The sequence below is a fragment of the Anolis carolinensis genome, chromosome 3, assembly GCF_035594765.1.
Source record: "Anolis carolinensis isolate JA03-04 chromosome 3, rAnoCar3.1.pri, whole genome shotgun sequence".
Classification (NCBI taxonomy): domain Eukaryota; kingdom Metazoa; phylum Chordata; class Lepidosauria; order Squamata; family Dactyloidae; genus Anolis; species Anolis carolinensis.
The window spans coordinates 114,197,504-114,209,853 of NC_085843.1; the positions used below are offsets into that span (position 1 = coordinate 114,197,504).

The window sequence follows — 12,350 nt, forward strand, 5'->3', positions numbered from 1 at the left end:
CCTTTAACTTAAATGATGGTATCTGAAACCACAAGAATCAACTGCTAAGTTGATGGAAAGTAATAGAATCATGGACCTTCTGTAAATCTTCCAGTGAAGGTCACTCTAGTTTAACAAGGGCAGATTTTCTGCCTCAGACACTGAAACATGATACCCTATCTGGTTTATCTGCATGGACAGAAAGAATAAAGTGGAGTCTGCAAATGCCTGAGAAAATCATTAAGAGATTTTCAGGACTGCTGGTTTTATCACTATGCTTCTTGTTTCCCCCCCCCCCCCCCCCTTGGGAAAAAATATGCTGTTCCAGCATTGTGAGCAAAATGTCTTAGGCCAACGCTGGGTATTAGATAATGCAAAAGAAAATGGTGGTTGATCCTATGGGACAGCTTCTGAGACGTTGCCTTTCAAATAGTCCAGATGCTGTTATTTGTGTTAATCCACTGTAATCTTTGAAAAGATTGACCAAGTCCACTCTTAATTATTTTTGTGATTCTGTCAAGGTTTCCATCCTCTAGGTCAAAAGAGGTTATCAGACTACATAGCTTTAAAGCCCAGTGTTCTCCAGTAAATCCAGCTGCACGAAAGTCTCACCAAAGAAAAGAAACAGCAAGAGACTGTAGGAAACCTAATTTTTGACCACTCTGGCAGAGCTGTCCATTTTTTCTTCCTCATTCAGTCTAAAAATATCACACAGTAGAACTTGTTTATGTATGAAGGAAAATATCAAGGGATTTCTTAAAGGTCATGAGGACATTCTGCTTCTGGTATCCTTATGGTTAAGACTGGTTTAGATAGGTAACATATTTAAAAGTTTCCAAAAAATTCCCATGACAGCATCTACATATACAAGGAGAGAAGGGAGATGAAACAAACCGCACAGAAAATGGGCTGGTTATATAAATGTATCAGACACTGTCAAATAAAAAAACAAACCAACAGCAGATTGGAGGCAACAGCTTTTTATTATTATATCTGTCTACCAATCATCTATCTGAGTATTTATATTTTCTACTTTAGTCAATAGAGTATCAAACCAGCTCACAAATTGTTAAATTGACAATTCTTTGCCCTCAGATTTACGATTAGATTCTTCCTTGTGGTCTCTGTGAATGCACACATGTGGAGTTTACTGTGCCTGCGCATGCTGTGTTCTTTCAAATTTTAGTGGTAACCCTGCCCACTCCTCCCCAGGGCATAAAATGCATCCTGGCTCTGTATGACCCAGTTCCTTTCTTCCGCCGCTGTCACAGCTCTCTCGGAACTTTGTCAGACTGTCGACAACTCACTTCAAGCACTGTATCCAGTGTGCACTGAAGATACCAGACTGATATCCATGTCAAGTGCCTCTGCCTGGGACAAAGCCATGTGATTTGCTCGTGTGGCCATTGCCAGGCCTTCACGGCCCAGGCAAGACAAAATAGAGCTCCTAGGCTGAAAGCCTTGCTCTATCAGCATCCTAGTGACACCAGCCTGACCAAAGCCAGGCTGGTACCCAACCCTTCTCAGCATCTCCAGTTCCTGCCCCTCCCACATCTCCTCTTGATGGAAGAAGGGGGGACTCTGCACCTAGACATGTCCTCCGTACACCTGTTGGCCCAGAAAATATGCCTGTAAGCCAGCTATCACCAGGCAGTGCACAAACCCTCGACAGCGAAGGCCTACACCTACAAGATTTCCCAGTTCCAAGCATTCCTTTGAACCCAAGAAGTCCCATCGAATGTCCTCGACTTCTTACTCACCTTGTCCAAAGGCCTTGTGCTCTCGTCCATCAAGGCCTACTTAGCTGCCATCTCATGCTCCTTACAGAAACAGGGACACCCGTTCCTCTTTATCGACTACCTGGTCAAGACCTTCTTAAAGGGGTACAACAATCTCCACCCTCCAGACTGACCCACACGTCAGGCTGGAGTCTCGAATTTATACTCTCCCAGCTCTCTAGGGTCCCATTTGAGTCCCTGGCCATGATTGACCTCCGGCTCCTTGGTGGCCATTACTTCAGCTCACCACCCCTCCGAATTGGTAGCGCTAAGGGTCGATGAGCCCTACCTCATCTCAATGGCTTTTTTAGTGGAATTCCACTGGACTCCATTTGCAAGGCAGCTATCTGGGCCAATCCTCTGACATTTGTCTATAGGCTGGACTCCAGGTCCCACTCAAATACTGCCTTCGGCAGGTCCATTCTGGCCTCCATATCTTGACTGAGATTCTGTTCAGACTCACAAACATATGTGTGTGTGTGTGTTTCCCCCCCGTATAAACAGACACAAAAGATAATATACACTGTTTATGTCAATTTCAAGCTCTTTATTGTTGGAAAGACAGAATGAGTCAGTAACCTGTATTATCACTATGCTTAAACAATTCTGGTCATGGTAGTCCCAAGGTGATGTTTCTTCTCAAAAGGTCCTCTTAAGGTTATGGCTCTGCCTACTAGGTCTAGCTGGACAATGTTGATTTTCTCTGTCCTCTTAGGTAAACAATTGGCTCATAAGCCCAATGCTAATGTACCTTTCTGTTCTATCAGAATAAGTTTGCTATGTGTTTATTTGCACTTCCATGCCCTTGCCTTGTCCAAGCAATATGCCTAATGTAATTTGTTGTCCCATGTAAAGGATCGTTACCTTGACGCGATGCTGGGGCTTGCATGCCTTGATGATGCCATGAGCTATATCGTGCAGGGCCACCCAAGATGGGAAAGTCATGGAAGAGAGGTCAGACTAAATACAATCCCTGGAGAAAGTAATGGCAACCCACCCCAGTATTCTTGTCATGAAAACTAAATGGATCAGTACAATCAGAGAAATGTCGGTATACCATCGGAAGATAGGACTCCTAGGTCAGAAGATGGTCAAAATGCTACTGGGGAGGAACAGAGGACTAGTCCAACTAGCCCCAGAGGTGATGACGCAGTTAGCTCAAAGCTTGAGGTGAACGACAAATCCGAAGTTCTAAAGATCAACAACACAATTTGTTGCACCTTGAACTTTCTTGCACTATAGGTACTGATATGTGCAATAAATGCTTCTTGATTTACTTAACTGGTGTCAGTTTGAAATGTCGGTTACCACCAAAATTTGAAAGAACACAGCTTGGGAAGTTTCCCTTAGAGCCCGTGCAGGTGCAGTAAACTTCATATGTGTGAATTCACAGAAGACCATTCAAAGAAACATGGTTACAGGTAAGCAACCTGTCCTCAAGACACATAAGAAAAATGTAATGTCAGTGTGGGAGGAGATTAATTCCAGCAGACACTGCCTCATCTCTCCCTCCAAGGGCAGGACAGTGAAAGTTGGGATGGAGGGACAGCCTTTTCTCTGCTTCTGGGTCTGCACTATGGAGTTGTGTCTGCGTCTTCTTCAGTTCCTCAAAGGTCAAGGCAGTGGCAGTTAGGAGCATGAAACTTTTTTTCATCTGTTCCTGGGCCTAATGGAAAATACCCATACAGTATAATTATTATCCAGATCGAAATAGGTTAACATGAAAGGGAAGAATATACTACAGGAAGTATTAATTCAGTTTCTGTACATGTGGAGGTCAAAGCTCCCCACCTGCAAAACTTATGACTTGCATGTGGGAGTTCTGCAAAAATCTGGAATATACTCCTGTAATGAAACCTACCTTCAGCTAATACTAATGATCTGTCCTAGTGATTCACAACTTTTGAGGTTCTTTGATAGTTTCAGAATAGAATTCTTTCTATTGTTCATGCTGGAAGAAGTGTAAAAATAACTGGAGAGCCAAGGTTGGGAGCTACTGATCAGCTTCAGATTTTAAAACCAAGAAAAAAGTGAAAAGCTATTGCTTAAAAAGAAGGCGGTACTTCAGATAAGGAGAACCAGCATGGTGTAGTGGTTTGCATGTTGTACATATACAACCTTGTCACACGGCTGCCAGTGTCGCTCCACTTCATTGGGGATGTGGGAAATCCAGCGCCTAACACCCTGCATCACCCAGCTTCCGCTGAGGGCAATCACATGGGGGGAAGCGTGGCAACATGTGGTGGCTGCATGTGCCGACTCTGCCCTCCCCACGAAGCTGTGCCAGTTTTGTCCGATGGGAGCTGGCCAGCTCGATGGGTGACCTGGGCTAAATTGGTACATGCTGCCGAATTTAGCCCTATGTGAAGAGGTCATAGGACCCTGTTCCTCCATAGATGCCCTCTGGGTGTCCTTCAGCAAGTGTCATCCTCATAGTCTTAGAAAGAGACAGTGGCAAACCTCTAAATAATTCTTGCCAAGATAATCACTATCTGTCAGAACTGATTTGTTGTTATGTGCCAACAATTTTACGTAATGTGAACTGAGTAGGGATCATGTGATTCTCCAGTTAACAGTAGATTACAACTCCCATCTGCCATATCCAGCATAGCCAATGAAGAAAATGCTGGAGCTGCATTGCACAACATCTGGAGGGACATATAATTTCCACCCTCAAAGCAATTAATGTAAAGAGTTTTTCTATTAAAAAGCAATGAAGAGAAATCATGTTTGACATTCTTAAAAAATGAAGGAGGGCAAAGCTGTCTTTGTGTTTTATCAGTCACCTTCTAGTAGATGAGCACCGTGCTGCCTGGCCATGAACATGAAATACTCCACACCGAGTAATCAACACATCACATATTTCACTTTTAATTCTTTTCTCATACGTTTAAGCAATATCCCTGCATCCTGTCTTTCTAGTGTAGTAACTCTGAACTGAATAATGTAAGAAACTTTCTGGATCAGATCTCAGAAGAATGGCATGAACTCAATAACCCTCTTCTGAGGCTGTTCCCCAGCAGCTGGTGTTCAGGGACATGTTGCATCTGAGTATGCTAGTAGGATAAATTGGAAATGAGACAGTATTACTCAACTCAACTTGATGCATGGGGACAAGAGGGAGAAGACCTACCGACCTTAGATTTCCTAGATTAGCCTTTACCTGGCCTACTATGACCACCTTTCCAATTCTAGACCGATACTTCTAACATTGCTGAGAACACTTCCTCCCTGTCCATTACTCCAGCTTCCTCATATATAGAGACATGTCTTTCATTTCCTCCTGAGAGGCTGGAGACAACTATGACACCCTTAGATAGCTAGAACTAGGATAGCTATCTTCTTTCTCATTTATTTATATTTACTACAATACATACTTGTCTTTTCTTTTTACAATACATAACTGATGTATCATATTTCACTTACCAACCACTGTACACACCCATACTTTGCTGCAACAGACTATATAGCTACCAGACGTTAATAACTATATATTAATTCTGAAGTTGTATCTTGCTAATAATACAAAACTATCTCAAATGACAGAAGACCATAACTGTAGTTCTACACTATATAAAGATAGATACCCAACATGTGTCTTGACAGCCTCAATCAAAGGGTAATATTGCTTTCAAAATGCATGTGAAAGTTGGTGAAGAGCAGTGACTTGTTCAAATTCTTCCTTGGCCATGTACTCCTGGGATGCCATAAAGGTAAATCATTATTCTTTAGTACGCCATGGGCAATACTGTCTGATATACTTACAAGTGCCTCTAAGAACAGCTGAGTTAAATTTTATTATTTATTTGTTTATTTAAGATTTATCTATCTAACTGGATGTTAAAGACAAAATAATGGGTACATGTTTTCCATAGAACTATTCCAAATCTTTAATGTCTTCTGCTAAGTATGATGTCATGATGTTAAATTGTTGATTTTCCTTCCTCCAGTTTTCATGCCTCCTTCCTTGGAGTATAATCCTGATTTATGGATGATACATTCAATGTAACTATTAAACAGGATGGAAAAATTCAGCCTTGCCTGACCCTTTTGTCCCCCTGCATACCATTGGAGTTACTGGAGCTACTGCTATCTCTGGTGTCCCTTTCTTGGAGACTGGAATATATACTGAGTGTTTCCAGTCTGCGGGCCAGTATTTTGTTTTCCATATTTATTGATGGATTTTACCAGTAGTTTGAACTAGAGTGGATTCTTCTGTGTAGCTTGAAGCAGCTCCAGCGGTATGTGAGAGAACAAGGGACCCCATCTGTTTCTCCTAATTCTGTCCTAATGTGTCAGGGATTCCTCTTCTTCAGAAGAGGAAGGGGAGCAGGTTCTTGAATCTGAGGGTGAGTTGGAGTCTGAGGAGGAGACTTTGCTAGTACCCTTATTCCAGGAGAGGCGAAAGGAAACAGAGCAGAGACATTGTTCAGCTAGATTAGCTGCCAGAAATGCAACTGAGTAATTAGGAACTGCCCTAGCAGCTGTGTGGGGACCCAGGGCTATAAAAGCCGAAGCTGGTGCAGCCAGCTCTTGCTGGTAACCAACTGACTCTAATGCCTCCACTCTCTGTGTGCCTGTTCCAAGTCTGCATCTGGATTTATGCCTGTTTCTTTGTCTGAAGTAAGACTTCCAGGCTTTCTTTTGCATTATCTCACTGAGTGTACTGTACTTTACATTTTGCTGAAGTAAAGCAGTTTTCATTTACTTACCACAGTGTTTTAAGGCTTTTCTTGAAAGATAAAACAGGACATAATGATAGCCTCTTGTCCTCACTACTGGTTATGCATAATAATAATAAAATGTGATGGCGCAGTAATTTCTTTGCATCATCTACAAAATATGCCTATCTTTTAAGGCAGGGTTGGTGAGGAGAACTGTGGCAGGGAGGAATCCCTTTTGATCCCACCGCTGCCACCAATTGAAGAGAGCCCAATTTGTGGTACTCAACTCAGGCAGGGGAAATCCTTTTTCTAAATCCCACTGCTGCCTCCAATTGAGGAGATGTGCGCGCGTGTGAGAGGGAGGGATGGAGGATGTGTGAATGTATGACAGGGATGATTTAGTGGATAAGGAAGGATAACGGAACTGATTGGGTTTAAATGAGTAAAGATGGTAACTTATATAGAAAAGTACGGTAACTGCCACCAACGTGAGGTAACAGGCTTACAGAGAGGCAAGGAGACTTATCTTTATGAACAATAACAAAATGCAAGTTTATTTTGGTACATAAGCATGTGTGGTTTCAATCAGTAAACGTTCCGGATCTTAAGTTACAATGCCGTCTTGTTTGAATGGATATTTCTTAAATAACTTCTCTTAAAACAGTATACTAAACTCCCGGTCAACTTGTATTCCCAGCCTTTCCCCTGAGTGACCATAAGCTGCCGTCCTTAGCCAGAGCCGGCCCTAGGTATTTTTCAAGTGTAGGCGAACAGAATTTTGGTGCCCCCCCCCCCAAACCAATCACTGAAAAATAAAAGCGTTGGATAAGCGAAAATGTTTGATAATAAGGAGGGATTAAGGAAAAGCCTATTAAACATCAAATTACATTAAGATTTTACAAATTAAGCACTAAAACATCATGTTTTACAACAAATCAACAGAAAAAGCAGTTCAATACCTTGCGGAGGCAGGCCGCAGGAGACAGGAGTTGCCTCGATGGCGCCCCCAACAAGATGGCGCCACAGGCAACTGCCTAGTTGGCCTGGTGGTTGAACCGCCTCTGTCCTTAGCTGATTTCCCCAGCTCCTTATCTTTCCAAAACCTAACCGCAACACTTCTTCTCAAACCCCTAACAGCCACTCCTTTTTAAACCCTCACAGCAACTGAACTTTTATAAAGGAATATGCTCCAACTGTCATCTTAGCCACGCCCCTTTTCTCCCAAGGGAAGCTGTGTTACCATGGCAACCTACCAAATGCTGCTTCCAGCTAGTTTCCATGTTAGGCTTTTCCTTGCTAATATATAACTCTTTTTTTCCCTTAACAAACAAATAAATAAAATCATATCAATAATCTCTGTTTAACACATAACATCCTTACAGTTGGGAATTCTGAAATTCTCTGGTGCACTTCATTTTTCAATATATGTTTGTAATATGATCCCTAGTGGCTCTTGCTTTCCTGAATCCTGCTTGGACATCTGGCAGTTAAAGTATATAATCACAATAAAATACATTCAATAAAAACCATATTAAAACACATTTCTATCAAATACATTAAAATACATGGGATAAACATAAAAATATAATGGACATAGAATGTGAATTTAAAATTAATAATTAAGAACAAACTGGATAAAGGGTATTCATTGTTTCTTAAATTCTGACAGCTGGTTTAGTTGTTGAAGCTCTTCTGACAGATCATTCCACAGTTGTGGGCAGCCAATGAAAAGGTCCTCTGAGTGATGGTTGCCAGTCAGATTCTGGCTGGATGAAGTAGCCTCCCTCCTCTCAGAGGACCTCAGTGTCCAGGGCTGATTATACAGGAGAAGGCGATCCTGTAGGTAACCTAGACCCAAAACAGTAGAGCTTTGAATGTCAAAAACCACACTTTGTACTAATTGGAAACCAGTGGAGTGATTGTTTACTCCTAGATCTTCCCGTAATTAATATTTAGACATCTAATGCTCCGCGTTTCATCATTTCTGTTTCTATGTTTGTGTGGAACAACCTTCTTGATATTTGTATTTGCCACACATCCTGGCATTTCCCTTTTTGCTTGGTTGTACCTTCATGCTTGCTGCCAGCAGTCGCGTGAGAAAGCAACCACAGGTCTCCATTACTACTGGTAAATAAATGCCTGTGGTAGTGACAGTCCATGACAAAGCAAACTAGAGGTTTAATCAGTCAAAAGATTCCCACAGTGTGCAGAAACAGATGTGGCAAGAAACATTTTATCAGATTTCTGAGTCATTTGGGGGCAATGGTGGAGTTCAATGACATTTTGATTTCCTGAAACCCCTTCTTCCAAAATTCTAGCTCAACAATTTATCCTCTTTAAGAATATAGTCAAAATTTCAGTGAAATTATATTTAAAATGTTATTCTGTTCTATGGATCATAATTTAATTATTCCTATGAAATTATGAATGGCCACACTTTGAAATGACAGGCATAGAATTCACTGTTACTTCTTTTCTAGAATGTCAAATATGCCTATCTTTTAAGGCAGGGTTGGGAATTATGTGATCCTTCAGATGTTGTAACACTCCAACCTCCAGCATTTCTCAGGCTATGCTGGCTAGTACTCCTGGGACTTTCAATCCAGTCTGTGATATTTTTATATAGCAAGGAGTATTTAAATGTTGGGTTTTGAAACAAATATTTGACAGATAATGAATCCCACTAGGTCAATATTACATAAGTTTCATTAAATCAACAGGTTGGGATAACCAATTAGATCTAGGCAATTACCTGTACATTTCCAAGTATTTATTTACAATTAAAGAAACTGGACAGCTTTGATCCATTGCTTTACGAAGTGGTAAAATCTTCAAATGATAAGAACATAAGTGCAAAGGGCCATGTTGGAGGAACCAAAGTCTGCCAAATCTATCATTTTGTTCATATAGTTGCTGGCCAGCCAGTGATCTAAGTACCTTTCTCTGGTACTGGGCAGGGTATGTATATCTATTGTGTAACTACTCCAAAATGACAGCCTGATTGCCCATGATTTTACTCATTTTTCTTCTAAAGGTTAACATCCATACATCTAGTCTCAGTGAATTTCAGTTTATGCATTGTGTGAAGGAGCACTTCCTCTTCTCCTTTTCTCCCACCATTCAGCTTCTTAACTCTAGAATGAATACACTGTAAAAATAATGCTGCTTAAAACTATTTTAATTGCCATTTTACAAGGAGCACATATACAATGATTCCTTTGGTCAGTTTGGAACTGGTTTGGCCAAAACTTGTTTTGCTGTGTGGATAATTAGTTTGCCATTTCTGGAACAGGTTCAAGGCCAGGAAGGCAATGTTGGAATGTGGTCTTAAACCAGTTCCAGAATCTACAGTGTCTGTAGCTTGATAGTCACCAGAGCTGGTGTTTTTTTTTTTTTTAACCAATTTCTGGGCAAGATGCACACCAGCACTCTAGAGGCATAGGAGGAAAGAAGGAAAAGTGATATTAGTAGTGGAGGTAATCAATTACTTGTTCCAGGAGGGAGGGTCAATTAGGCCCCTGCTGCCCAGCCATGCCTCAGGGTGTGTTTTTTTTGGCATCTTTTAACTCCATGTTCTGAATTTTACAGTGTGGACAGGTGTCTACAATTAGCTTTGCATTCTGCAGAGCTGATTTTGCTACATAATGTGGTTTACATTTAGGGATCACTGATGGACAGTCAGGGGCTTATCTTGGACTTTCTCCCAATTTTGTGTGATGTGCTTTCAAGGCTTTAACCCATGCTGCAGTGCACTTTGGCATCATGCATTTTTTAGCCACTGCAGATTGAAGCTAGCTTCAAAATTGTATTATATGGTCAGCGTAGCTAAGCCCCAAGTTAAGCAGCTCCTAAGCTTTGCTTTTATTCATACTTCTTAGTCATTTTGGTTCTTTATTTCTAGATCTGGATATCCTTCTTTTCAGTATGGTTGCATCATAGATTTCTCTAAAGCAGTGGTTCCCAACCCATGGGCCGTAAGAATGAAAATCTAGTCCACAGACCTCCTTCCACTTTATTTTATTTTATTTCCACTCCTTTCTGCAGAGCTGACCATTGGGCAGACAGCATCAGCTCTAGATGATTAAATATAGTTTTCTGTGGGCGAGCAGATGGCGATTACTGGGCGGCATATGTTCTGTATCAGAAACTAGAGCTGATGTGATCTATTTAATGCAAATTTCTGAATCAGCACCCCAAATAACAAAACCGAATCTAAAGTTGACTAAAAACTGATCCCTTATCAAAGTTGGCCCTGGTAAAAAAAACCCACTGCTCTAAAGACAATATGATATTAGCAATTTTATTTTCATCTGCATTTTTTATCATAAATTTTATTGCAATACTGGTTAGTAATAGCAAAGACAATTGGCCTGAGATTAATTGCAACTTTGTTCCCTTTTTGGAAACAAGCAGAATCACAAAAAGGGAACTATGTTTGTGTATATATTTAGCAGCAATTTCCCCTTATTTTGAGCAATACGCTCGCACAGCGTCAATGTTATATTTTTTCCCCCATAGCTACAGCTCACAGCAAAGGTGTTCTTCAAATTTCCTTTGTTCTCACAAATCTTGATTGGGCAAACTGGGAAAATTCCCCTTGTGTTTTAGAGTTGCATATAAAACCATTTACTGGGACCCTTCCATTCAAAGATTATGTACTTTACAGCTCTTCAATAAATTCCTAGACAAAAGAATGAGGAGAGACAGGTATGTGGGAATGGGGAAATGTTCTTTTGGGAGGAGAAAAACAGCGGAATGCACCTTTGTGGAGACAACCTGGGTAACAAAGGATGGGGAGTTTATTTGTTCAAAGATTTAACAGTCATGTCAATTATATGTAGCAAGCAAGGCACAAAAAAGCATGGGCTGATGGATTCTTTTACTTATTTAAAAATTATAATAATAACTATGTTGAAACCTTCATAGCACCTTATTTATATAATATTAATGTTTATAATATGAAACATTATATGACTATAAATTCTGACATAAGATAAAGGTTGGTTTTGTTTTCATCAGATCAAATATTATGAACATTAAGTGATGTGTGAAATTATTTGTTTTTGTTAAGAGGTCAAAATAATTGGAAATTGTGTACTCTTGGTAACGGTCATTTTGGATTATTTAATGGATTGTTGGGATGATAGTACATGGGGAAGAGAAAAGAGTACTTTTGAAATTAAAAGGAGAGACACAGACTTTTAGTTTCATGTCTGCTGTCTCATTGACATAAAAGTTGTCTCTGAAATGAAGAGACTTTGCAGATGTAGATTAAAAGTATATAATGAAAGTAATGCTGTCGGTGTAGATTAGAAGTATATATGTAATGAGAGTAATGCTGAGTTCATTTGAGAGGAAAAAAGTGTAATTCCAGAAGTACAGCTGCCTAATAACATTGTCTCAACAAGATTTTAGCCTAGGTTTTGATAAATAAATTACCCGTTATCATTTTGACTGATGACATGCGCAAATTAATTTCATATCTGGAAATCCAAATGGAAGATTTCTGTGTTTTTCCTCTCATCTGACCATTTGTTGGAACATGTTTATAAACATGTAGATCTGACCTTTCTGTGAATTCTTCCTAATATTGCTTGCAGATGCTCAGTGGCTATTCCATTTTTATCCTATTGAAACTGAACAAGTGGCTGGTTAATTATGCCACAGTTCAACTTTTCTTTGTTTGTGTGCTGTTGATTTGTTTCCTTTCTTTTTTCCTTTCTTCCTCTTCCTCCTCATTTTGTGAGTTAGTGCAGTTGACAAGCTAAGGACCTCATGACATTGAGGTCTGAATCCGTGGGGCAGTGGGTGGGTGGGGGGAGAGGGATTCACCACACAGCGTGACAAATCCATGGGGCAGCAGAGGGAAACTTGCCCCAGACCCTGCATTGTCTGCTGTATCCCATGCTTCATCCGATCGGGGGGGGGG

At 40.6% G+C, this 12,350-nt stretch overlaps 1 protein-coding gene across 1 annotated transcript in view; it reads left to right on the forward strand.

The window, feature by feature from the left end:
• The first annotated feature begins 308 nt into the window (after nucleotides 1-308).
• Nucleotides 309-12,350, forward strand: part of LOC100553195 (interleukin-1 receptor type 2) — a 37,623-nt gene continuing 25,581 nt past the window's right edge. Inside the window, exon 1 of the mRNA XM_003224291.4 lies at nucleotides 309-11,128. Coding sequence (XP_003224339.2) covers nucleotides 11,115-11,128 — 14 coding nt within the window. The 5' untranslated portion in view covers nucleotides 309-11,114. The remainder of the gene's footprint in view (nucleotides 11,129-12,350) is intronic.